General features: G+C 39.8%; 1 protein-coding gene across 1 annotated transcript; it reads left to right on the forward strand.

The window, feature by feature from the left end:
* The first annotated feature begins 7,001 nt into the window (after positions 1 to 7,001).
* Positions 7,002 to 11,088, forward strand: LOC121707681 (protein FAM83D-like). The gene is made up of 4 exons (XM_042090399.1): positions 7,002 to 7,586; positions 9,373 to 9,540; positions 9,708 to 9,832; positions 10,083 to 11,088. The coding sequence occupies exons 1-4, from the start codon at positions 7,107 to 7,109 to the stop codon at positions 10,834 to 10,836; spliced, it is 1,527 nt and encodes a 508-aa protein (XP_041946333.1). The 5' UTR covers positions 7,002 to 7,106; the 3' UTR covers positions 10,837 to 11,088.
* The last annotated feature ends 877 nt before the right edge of the window (positions 11,089 to 11,965 follow it).

An 11,965-nucleotide genomic window follows, 5' to 3' on the forward strand; every position in this document is an offset into this window, starting at 1 on the left:
CCATGTATCTTTTGCTGAATAATGTAGTCAAGAAGTTAACCACAGCTGGCCACTTTGGAGTTTGAGTTTTGCTGGTGATGTACATTTTATCAAGGTACAAGGTTCACGGAAGTGGAAACCTGGCATGGAGGTTTGGTTCTTTGTAAACACACCACAGGCTGTTATAAATGTATGGCACAGGCATGGGATTTGTAATGGTTAACTACAGTTGCCCTGTGAGAGTTCTACTTCACATTTTATTCACTGCCAGAGCAACATACTGTTGAGCTGAGCAGGACAGGAACAATGACTGTGTACATTTGGTTAATATATTCTGAATTTGCAACACTTTTAGCATAGTTAGACATCATTGTACTCGTCTTTGAACTGCATGGAAATATGTTCCACGATCTTTGTTGTGTCAGTGTTTTTATAAACTACAATAGTTAAATATCTGAAATATATACCTAAACTAAACTAAGAACAATGTGTTCCATTTGTTCATGCACCTCACCACACATTATGGTTGTGAGTTCAACGCACATGTTCACGCATGAAACAAAGCGGGAAGAGCAATGCTGACGCAGCACTAAAGGCATTGGTAATCAGCCAATTTAAGCTGATCTGCTGTCATATCGAGAGGCAGCAACTGCTGTAGCACATTGACAGGTGTGTGTGTGTAGCTGTTGGTGTTAAATGCCTTTTACACTAGGGGGCAGTCTGACTCATTGCCTTTTGAGAAGACAAGTGACCTACACAAGAAAACAGTTCTGTAATGAATGGGCGCATTTGTCCAGCTTTGCACAGATCTATTGACATTATGACATTATATTTACCTGTGCATAAGGAATTCCTTCCCCTCCCACCCATCGCACCATTTATAGGAATTGCGGCCAGTGGACAGAACTTTTTAGTGAGTAGCCTGCCTAGGATAGAGACTCATTTGTTGCTGTTTTCTTCAGTCAGCATATTCCCTTGACAGCGAATAAAAGACTAGAAACCTCAGTTTTGAAGCGCGCTGTGAGCCACTGATTTTTTGTCTCACTCTCTAGTGCCACCACGTGCCCAACCCTTACAGTTTAAAAACAGTGACAACTGAGACTTGACACTTACCAGCCTTGTATGATGTGCTGTCCTTTCAAAACTTTCAAAACGACACCCTCTATGCTGAGACCTATGTAGGCCTGTATGATCAACAAAATACTAAATGTGATTATAGAGTACAATACAGGCCAAAAATTTGGACACACCTTCTTATTCAATGCGTTTCCTTTATTTTCTTGGCTATTTACATTGTAGATTCATCAAAACTATTAATGAACACATGTGGAATTATGTACTTAACAAAAAAGTGTGAAATAACTGAAAATATTTCTTATATTCTAGTTTCTTCAATTAAAAAAAAAAAAAAAAAATATTGAATACCATATTCAGCAAGCCAGAACTTGACAAATATTCATCTGTGGGCCAAATAACTTTGCATTCATTCATAGTTTTGATGCCTTCAGTGAGAATCTACAATGTAAATAGTCATGAAAATAAAGAAAACGCATTGAAATGATAAGGTGTGTCCAAACTTTTGACCTGTACTGTACATGGTGGTTTAACAGTGACAAAAAGTATGTTCCTTTCTATGGCTTATGTACTGCCTGTCATGGATATAAGAGCAATTATTTAGCAGTTCTGTTATTTGAATATCCAAATAACCTTATTTTTACAATTATTTATTTTGCTTTATTTGAGAGGGTGTCTTTGGAGCAAAGTATTTTAGGCATGCACTTTATTTAGGTTTAACCTCACTTAAATAAGTAGCTATATAGGCACCTTAGGCAAAAATCCTAGAGATGGAATGTTTGGGGAATGGGTCCTATGGCTGAGTTTCACTGTTGCTTGAGTAATTGTAGTGAACCTGATGTTGGCCTGTACTAGACACCTCCCTCCAGAAAGTACTTTGGCATACCAAACCTGTACATTCTGTTCAGGCTGTCAGGTCATTTTTTTCCTGTTTCACGAGGAAGACAAGTGAAGACATTGTGCTTAATAACAAAGAAAGTGCCCTAGGCAGAGTACATGTTCTAAACGTTCTATACATTTGTTACATAACATAATAAACATGGGAGTGGGTCAGTACTTTCCCATAAAGACCAATAAACAATGTGATCAGGTTTCAGGTGTTATAATTAAAAGAAACTTGAGGCAAGACGCTTGACTTGACTTTTAATACATTTACCATTGATTATTTTCAGAATTAGATTTCCCTGGGGATTGTCACAATACATTTCAATTGCAATGAGCAGAAATAACTTTACGTAGTGGTTCTTTTAACAGCATTGTTGATGAAGTCTCTATCTGAAAAAAACTCTGCTGTCTGTCCGGGTTGCGTAATGGATGTGTAGTACTATAAATTATGCTCAGTAGTTTGTGCCACATCCTTCTCTCTTTAACAATCTACAGGGGTTCCAGAGCAATCCCCAGCACAAAGCAAGCCTTCTTTAACAGCTTATTCAGCCTCTTGGTATCACTGGCTCTAAGGCTGCTGCAAAAAGATCCCTGCAAAATCAATTTCACTGACAACTACAAACTGGTAAATTAATCAAAATAATGAAACAATAAATAAAACATCTTGCTGCTCACATTAAAAGATCTGCTTCCTGAAGAAGTAAAGCCTGACCTCTCCCTTAGACTCAGTGTTACAGGTCCAGTGTTGGGCAAGTTACTCGTATCGTATTGTATTATGTATTACTTATTACTGTCATTTCAAAGTAATTTGTCACATTATTATATTACTGTCTCTGAATTATAAGGCATTACACTACTATTGTATTACTTTTAAGTTACTTTTACCAAAATATCTAGAAATATGGATTTGGAATTCTAAATGCAGTTTATCATGCTCAATGCAGCTCATTGCACTTCTAATGGAGGGCGATGTGGTATAACATAATGACTGAGCTAGGCTTAAGGCTAACAACAGTAGAATGCAATAGGCACAGTGATGGCTCATGATGCAATACAAGGAACAATCATAGCCAGAATTTTGTTAAAGGGACACCAGGCAACGTTTTCGTGTTAATTAATCATCTTCGTAAGTCGGTATATGGTTAAATGACTCATTACGGGGCGAATGAAGGCTCTCTCGCCCGCCCCTACTGCCTGTAGGAGGAATATCCCACTTGCAAGTTAGGTGTATCCTACCCGCCGACCGAAGCAGGATCAGTTTACAGCACAGAGGCAGGCTAACGAAACGCTAGAGATTGTTGCAAACGTGTGTATTCACCCCTTGCAGACACGTGACTTAAGTCACGTGACGGCTCCATGCTGGACGGCAAAAAGATGGGAGACGGACGGCAAATTACATTATGTCATAAAGATTATGATGAACTGAACACCATTACTATAACATCTTTGTAGTTCAATGTATTGCTGTTTGGGGTCTGATAGTCAAAGAAGATGCCAGTGGTGTTGTTAGATGAAATGGGTCATGATTGCAAATGTAAACTTATTAAAACTGGTGGTAACAGCAAGGGGAGATAACGTTAAGTTTGGCTACTGTAATTAACATTATGGTAAATGAACACCCATAAGTATTTCTGGACTAAAATATTGCAAAGCGATTTGGTTACTTTATTTGTCTTGCTTTTATCAGTTGTAACATAGTCAAAACGTTAAGAATGTCATATCAGAACATGAAATAATAACTAGCTGCCACACTTAGAAGCTAGCTATTCTAGCTAACGTTTATCGTAGCTCATAGTGCTAGGGCTAATGTAACTCGTCAGTTTGTACGTTGCCCAGCGAATAAACTTACTTCTTACATGTCTTAAGTTAAAGAATTGAAAGAAATAGGAAATTTAAAAAAAAACTTGAACGGTATTATCTGTTTACATTCAGATCTTGCCAAAGACTTTGCCTAAGTGCTATCTGCTGTCCTGTTCAGAGTCTATGGTTGCTATAGCAACCGCTGCTGTGCTTCATACACTGAGGAGATAAGCATGCAATTGTGGTTGAAATACTCCCGAAACACAAAGAAAACAAACCAAAATAAATCTATGCAAGAACATGGGATGTTGTTGTATTCCAAACAATAAGCCAACAGTCGTGGAAGGGCATTACTACGGTTACATCTCACTATAATCTCCTAGCTGTGCGATATGTCCCATTACAACCCATTGATTTGATTCGTGTTCTTGCCGTCCACTAGGCTATTTTGCTGTGGCGCGAACAAAACGTGACGTCACTTGCAAGGGGTGAATAATGGCAGAGCCGGCGAAGAAGCAGCGAAAACCCTTGACGGAAGACGCAAAGAAAAGGAAAAGAGCTTCAGACCGAGCGAGGGGGAGTTTCGTAGAGAAAAAGCATCAGGCTTGCCTGGTGTCCCTTTAAAAGCAGACAAAAGGTCGAAGTCTGGTCAATTGTGATAGAAATGCTGTAACTTTAGGCTTAGGCCTATTCATTAAAATCAACAGAGAGCCCACTACCTGTATATTGTAACCCAAAACTTGTCAAGATAGGCTACACAGTGCCGCTGCTGGCCATTTTGGTGCCCTATCTGGTGAAATACAGTATTAACCTAAGTATGTCATCATATGGCCAACTATAAAGATGTAATCTGCCTGTTCCTAGGGATGGGTATTTCTGAAACATGTAATATGTATTTGTATTTCAAATACAAAATAGTATCAATCATTTCGAGGAAATGACCAGTGCATGAAAATATAAACATACTGTATATTAACATAAAATGCCAAACAAACTTTTATTTGGAAACAGTTGGCAGGAGTCATAGTTGATAACAACTGACAGTTGAAATGGCTGAACAGTTAAATAGTTGAGTAGTTTAAATAGTTAAATTATTTAATAGTGAATTATTGTAGTGAGGACATTTATTTTGAAACAGTTGGGCAGAGGAAATAGTAGTCTTAAGAGAGCCAGATTGTATGCTTAAAGCCTGAGACAGAGTATATAGTTTAAAAGTTGAATGTAGATAGTGTAATGGATGTTGATAGACAGAAAGTTGAATGGATGTTGCTAGGCAGATTGTTTAATGGATGTTGATGGATAGTTTAATGGGTGGATGAGTGAATGGTTTGAAGAGGATGAATGGATAGAAAGTTGGATGGAATGTGCCTTATATATACTTGTAGAATGGAGAGACACAGAGTTGGCCTAGTTAAGCAGAAAGCAGTTGATACAGGTGCAATCAGTTTAACTGGCCCTTTGATGGGTCCTAGTTGAGCAGCTGGAAGTTGATACAGGTGCAAATCAAGTTAATTACAGCTCATGAAAATGCACTGTTCTGTTATCCGATGTCTTCTTCTTCTTCCCACCAAATTTCTGCGTCTAATTCAGCTTTAACCGTTTAACGTAGAAACTTCGTTCAAACTTTGTAACATAGGTCTTGAAAAGGACATGTGGGGAATGTATTTTTCACTTTTGTAAACTTTATACTTTTTGAGATATTAATAAAAAACAAGCTTATTTTTCTAGACTTTGCATTAGCACTATGCACAAATAAAAGTTTGTTTGCCATTTTATGTTAATATACAGTATGTTCATATTTTCATGCACTGGTAATTTCCTCGAAATTACATTTTCTAGTTAGTCCATTGTGATGTCATATTGCTAATATAAAGTCTATGGGGAAAAATAAGCTTGTTTTTTGTTAATATCTCAAAAAGTATAACGTTTACAAAAGTGAAAAATACATTCCTCAAGTGTCCTTTTCAAGACCTACGTTACAAAGTTTGAACGAAGTTTCTACGTTAAACGGTTGAAGCTAAATTAGACGCAGAAATTTGGTGGGAAGAAGAAGAAGAAGAAGACTTCGGATAACAGAACAGTGCATTTTCATGCACTGTAATTAGGAATGGTTTATTTTTATCGCAATCAGCTAATGTGAGAACAGCTGTGTTAAAAGACACACAGCTTTTCAGTGACGGCTATTGTTGAAGAATCAGCTCTGGTCTGAAGCACTGGTGTGAAGTCGTACGCAAGTAAAGATGAGCAAGTTTACCTGTGCAAGTAAGTTCACATAAGGACACCGACAAAGGCAACCATGTCCTATTGTCTCCATGCCAATCTTTAACAGAAAAAATGTCAGATATCTCAATGAACCACAATGACATCAATATGGTAAGGTGTTGAGTGTGTTTGAATTCCCTACCTTGTGCATCCCTTTCGGCATTCTACAGTGGGGACAAGTTCACCTTGTTTAATTAAATAACAAATCTATTTCCTTATTAGCTGCATACTTGAGGTTGGAAATATTAAGTGATCAAAACATAACACCACTTAATTTAAGGTTAAAATGCATTGTAATGCGCGTTACTGAAGTTTGTACCGAGTAAAATATTACCCATTTGTTTTTTTGTAATGCCTTAGCCTACATTACCGCGTTACAGCAAAAAAGCAATATATTACAGTAATTACATTACTTTTGTACCTCGTTACTCCCAACACTGTACAGGTCCAATCAAATCTGTCTGTATCTCTCCACAACCTCCACATCTTCTCCCAGGTTTGAAACAGTGATCAACTTATAGTTCCATTATGTCCACTACCATGCAGCATCTACTTTATCATGTCCATATTTAAAAGAGGAGGTGGTTGTTCATGCTCCACATCAGAAAGTAATCCACCACAGCGCACAGTGCTCTGTTTTAAGTCTTTTTTTCTCAACTAAAAATGCTTTGCGCTGGTTAGGGGGTACTTGGCTGAAAAAATATTTCACAGGGGGTACATCACTGAAAAAAGGTTGAGAACCACTGCCATAGACTATATTCTTTATTTTTAATTCAAACATCAGAAGCGGAAGACTATTCTTATTCTGTTAATGTTTAAACAGACTGTCTATCAGACCACAAACAAAGCATTCAATCCGATGTAAAATTATGTCTTCAATGACTTCATGTTGCTAAACCACATCCCAAGCACAATCAAGAAGGAACCATGACGCAAGTCACCAGGCAGCTGTGCCTCCACCAATGGTGTGAAGAGGTAGGATGGGTCAAGTTTCAAGGGAGAAATAGGCTACAAAACTTGCACGAAGTCATGCAACCTGACAATTGAATCCATGCAAGTGAACGACGTGAACGCACATAAGCACAATTCCGTCGATATCCTTAAGCATGGATGATGAGCCATTGACATGGTGGTCTTCGTCTTCCAGGGTGGGACATCACCGTGATTTGAACGTTGAAGAGGTGTACCGTGAAAGTCACCGACTTGCTGTAGAGCACTTGGTAGCAGGCGGAGTTGACGCATACATGGGATTCTTGAAGAAAGAGCGAGTACAAAACTTTCTTTCAGATGACGAGATCAAATTTATCTTGAAGTCCGCCGTTGTTCCCGAAAGTACACCACAGCCAGGGGATGCCAGAAATTGTGTGGTGCCCGATGCCACCTCTCTTGTCTATTTCCCTGACGTGTCGGATATTATAGCCCCGTCTCTAGATATCGGATGGTCCGCTATCGCACCTGGCTCGTCCCGAGGTGTTACCACAGCCACTGCACACTTTCAACCGAACTATTTTGTACCCAATATACCTGTTGAGTGCATTTACAGCTGCAAAGAGGCGGCGAGAAAGATGATAAAAGGCGCAAAAGAGGTAGGCCTAAATTATATAAATTATACAATTATATGTGTTAGTAGCCTAATATTTTGATGTTGGCTTTTATGGTAGCCTATAAAGTGTGGACTGATGGCAGAACTAGGATAGGCGACCTGCTGCGAAACTAAAGGTGTAGCCTGATTGGAGCTGTGTTTGCTGTTATCAACGACTTTTTCTTTTTCTGTATGTGTTTTGCAGGTGGGCAATTCTGAAAAAACGGTCACATCCATAACGCCAACACAATGCCATGGTATTAAGTTGTGGATGTGACAGTTTTGCGAGGAATCGCGCAGGTGTTAGTTTTCTATAGGCCTAGCTAATAGCCTACAGTATGATATTATTCTTAAAGATACAAAATTGTAACCTAACAGCAGCAATGGAAAAAAATGAAAAATAGGCAGCTTATTATGTTGCTTCAGAGAGTAGCCTACAGCTTAAGACACTATGTGACTTGTTTTTGCCATAAACCATGACCGCCCACTCAGTAAGGCTTAGACATATTTATCATAATCAATGTTCGTATCTAAAACCATATTATTCTAACAGTGTGCAATGTAAGGGATCACAGCAACCGGACATAGCCTATGGTCCACAACCTTTGTCTCGAGGGGAAACAATACAATGCTCACATAGAACGTATAGAACATGTTGCATTTTATTGTTTGCCCGGATAAGTCCAATCAAATAAATTAGCCTAAGTAGCCTAGCCTATGCGGCAGGAACATTGACATTGCCATGATTTATATGATGATGACATAGGCCTAACATGAGTTGTGAATGTGAGTGAAAAGTGCATTGGTTGGAACAAGATGTTCTCTGAACACTCAGTCATTTTGGTCATCATCAAAATTGAGGAGTTACACACCAAAGTTGTAAATACTGACCGCAGGACTTAAGTCGACTGGGAATCCTCATAATCAATAATCGTAATCATGCATATCAATCCATATTAATTAATTAATTAACTGACAGATCAGCTATAATACTGAGTGCAACAGGGACCAATGAGGAACCAAGAATTGTGCTGATTTTGCAAAAAGTGAAAATACATAACCAACACATTAATGTTAAGGTGTTCTTGAACTCCTAAAGAAGTTCTGATGTCAAGAAGTTAAGTGTTGTCCTCAGGATCCTCCTGGGCAATATTATTAACAGCCCATATTCTATTTTGGTTCTTGTTTATTCTTTTGGTAAAAAAGAAATTAAATTAAAAACGTGAGATAAAAGAAGAAGAGAACAAGTCAATAATGAGTGTAATGTAATGGAAAACATGAAAACAGGCACAGATTTCTCAGCCATGTTTTTGAAAGAGGTTCATTAAACAACAGTAATTTAAGCTAGGCTTAATTCATGTTCACCACAAATCACAATCAATTTGTCGAAGCACTTTAAAAGCCCCACCCTAGCTCAAGGATAGTTCACACAACACGGAAAGTCAGTTCTCATTAAATCAATCAATATGGAGAGCCCCATAGCGTTCAAAAACATCAGGGATCAAAAACATCAAAAACTTGCCAACTTGTGTTACGTGTTTGCATGGGAATGTAGGGGAATCTTAGAGGAGTTACGCAATAACAGGGTGTTGTCAGCCCCTTTAATACATTTATAGATATATGAGTCTTAAAACAGAAAAGAGATTAAATCTATTGTGGCCTTGGAATGAGACTTAATGTTAGCCTACTATTCTTTGAAACAAGTTTGTTCTAAACAACTGTATTGACAATCTACAGTATCCCATGTTGAGGAGACACTGACTGTGTTTTCTTCTATTTATCTATTGTAGGTAATCGCCATAGTGACAGACGCCTTGACAGATGTGGACATCTTCCGGGACCTGCAGGAGGCTTGTATGCGACGCAGGGTTCCTGTGTACATCCTACTGGACATTGAAGCTGTACCTTCCTTCCTGCAGATGTGTAGCAATCTCAATGTGCGCTTGTCGGAACTCCAGGTAGATCTTGGCTACTGGAACTCAAACAGTGATGTATTTGTTGATGCCATTGTTGTGGTTGTTGATTTGTCTCCAGGGAGATGTTTGGCTGGTGTCATAGATGTTGACACCATTGGACAGTTTTGATGGAGGTCTTGGCACTGACACAATTGATTCGTTGTTTGCAGAAAATGCGTGTGCGGGCTGTCGCAGGCTTCAGGTATTTCACACGCTCTGGAGCACGCATCACTGGAAGGATTCATGAGCAGTTCATGTTGATAGATGGGACCAAGGCTGCCATGGGAACTTATAGGTATACATCCCGTGGCACTGTAACTCCATTGTGCTCTCACATGAATTTCTGAAAGGATGTTTGTTTTGTGTCCTTTGAAAAAATATTTAAAAAAAATATTATTTAAACAGCTGTGTGTTAGATATGTGTTTGGATATCTGGTGTACAGCTGCTTGATCATGATTTAAACAGAGAAGTTGAGCAAATATGAACAAACATAATAAGGAGTAAAGGAATTTAATCATAAAATCCCTTATTGTTATTTCCACAGGTTTAGATGGACAGATGGCAGAATCAACACCTGCAACCTGATTGAGCTGACAGGTGACGTGGTTGAGCAATATGAAGTAGAGTTCCAACGCCTCTACAAGAAATCCCTCGTCGTGAACCCCAAGGCAGTGCTCTCTCCCCCAGTCCTCCAGGCATCCACTCCCAGCCCAGTCTGTGTAAAGGTCGCACCAAGCCGGGCCCAGGCCCTGGGGGTCGTCCTGAGCTCTCTCACCCCAGCAGCGAATGTTACCCCACCAGGCACTAATCCCCCAGTGTCCCGGCCCACCTCCTGCAGCACTTCCACCCAGACCTTAAGCCAGAGTGTGACCCAAGGCACGCAGACTGACCACATCTCGTCCCATCGGCCATGCGTCCTCCTCTCTTCCTCCTCATTGGAGGACTCATCTGGCTCCGAGTCTGCGTGCTCCACACACACAGAAGTCAGCCAACTGCTGCTAGCGAAAACCTCGCTGTTAGTTAAGCCGTGCCCCACTCCGACACCTTCCATCCTCAAGTTATCAGGTCCTGACCTGTCTAAAGATCCACTGCATAGTCAGCACAATGCTCACCCCCCCTCAAACTTCAGCCAGATGAGCCAGTATAACAGGATAAACCACTTGGACTGCTCTAGTCCTTCTCTAAGGTCTGGGGTGGACAGGGGCTGTAAGATTCAGCAATACATGAGGCCAGGCCGTGGGTTAACAATGGGGAGCATGTTAATGGATACAACAATGAGGTCTAGGTTTCTGCAGTAAAGATATAATAAACATAGATATGAAATGATACGTAACTACATGGAAATGTAGCTGCAACGCTTAGGGAAAAAAAGTACAAGGGTACAACTTAATGCTGACTGCACTGAGGAAAGCCTAGGTCAGCTAATCTTACTGAAGATTTCTCTGAACAATTTCCCTTAAAAGATGGAGTGGATAGAGAAGACCAGTCCATACACATAATGTAGTGTTTTCTTATGTAAAACAGTCGTGAATTTGAACAGGTTAGTTAGAAATGGTAGCCTGGGTGCCATTCCGAACTTAGTCCCGCCCCATATTCTGACTAGAATTTGAGTATGACAACGTCAGGCTATAGAAATGGTTCCTTGATGTGAAAAGACATATGGACGGTAATAGGGTTTCAGACTGGTTTTTATTCTTTTTCTTCAGAGCTTACTTATAGGAGGTTTGCTGGGAACGTTTTATCATGCAGAAAACTACTGCCAGCGAGGTATCAGAAAAGGCTATGCCAGAGGCTCTAAACTACTGTGGTGAAGACTTCTGGTGACTTAAAGGAGAGGTTTCCTTGGAAGTTTTTATGATGCAGAAAACTACTGCCAGTGTGTTATCAGAAGAGGCTATGCCAGAGGCTCCAAGCTATTGAGGTGAAGACTTCTGGTGAGACGGTGGCAAACAAAGAAATCTGTTGTACACTATAATTTGTGTACTGTCGCAGTCGTATAGTGCCAAGAGTCTGAAGTATGTCCCAACTTCCTGCCTCTTCTGTTTTGTCAGATTGTGTATGCAAATAAGTACTTGATTCAAACACTCACGCCTAAACTAACTTGTGACTAAAAGCCATCACAAAATATGATAAATACTCATGTGTACAAATGTGTTTTAGGTTTAAAAAAGATATGTTTTGGCCCCAGCTGTGGCGCGGCTGGCTGGGGCACCTGCGCTGTGCGCTGGCGACCCGGGTTCGATTCCCGGTCCTTTCCGGATCCCACCCCTGGTCTCTCTCCCATTCGCTTCCTGTCACTCTCCACTGTCCTATCATTAAAGGCCCCCCAAAAAAAAGCCCCAAAAATATTTTTAAAAATTAAAAAAAAAAAAAGATATGTTTTAAAATACTTTCTTTCACATGATTTGCCTTGTTTACAGGGTGTGG

Source organism: Alosa sapidissima, chromosome 4 (assembly GCF_018492685.1).
Source record: "Alosa sapidissima isolate fAloSap1 chromosome 4, fAloSap1.pri, whole genome shotgun sequence".
NCBI lineage: Eukaryota > Metazoa > Chordata > Actinopteri > Clupeiformes > Clupeidae > Alosa > Alosa sapidissima.

Coding starts and splice junctions, on each gene's coding strand:
- LOC121707681 (XM_042090399.1), top strand. CDS start 7,107: ATGGATGATGAGCCATTGACATGGTGGTCTTCGTCTTCCAGGGTGGGA. Junction 9,541..9,707: donor TGCGCTTGTCGGAACTCCAG/GTAGATCTTGGC, acceptor CGTTGTTTGCAG/AAAATGCGTGTGCGGGCTGT. Junction 9,833..10,082: donor GCTGCCATGGGAACTTATAG/GTATACATCCCG, acceptor TTATTTCCACAG/GTTTAGATGGACAGATGGCA.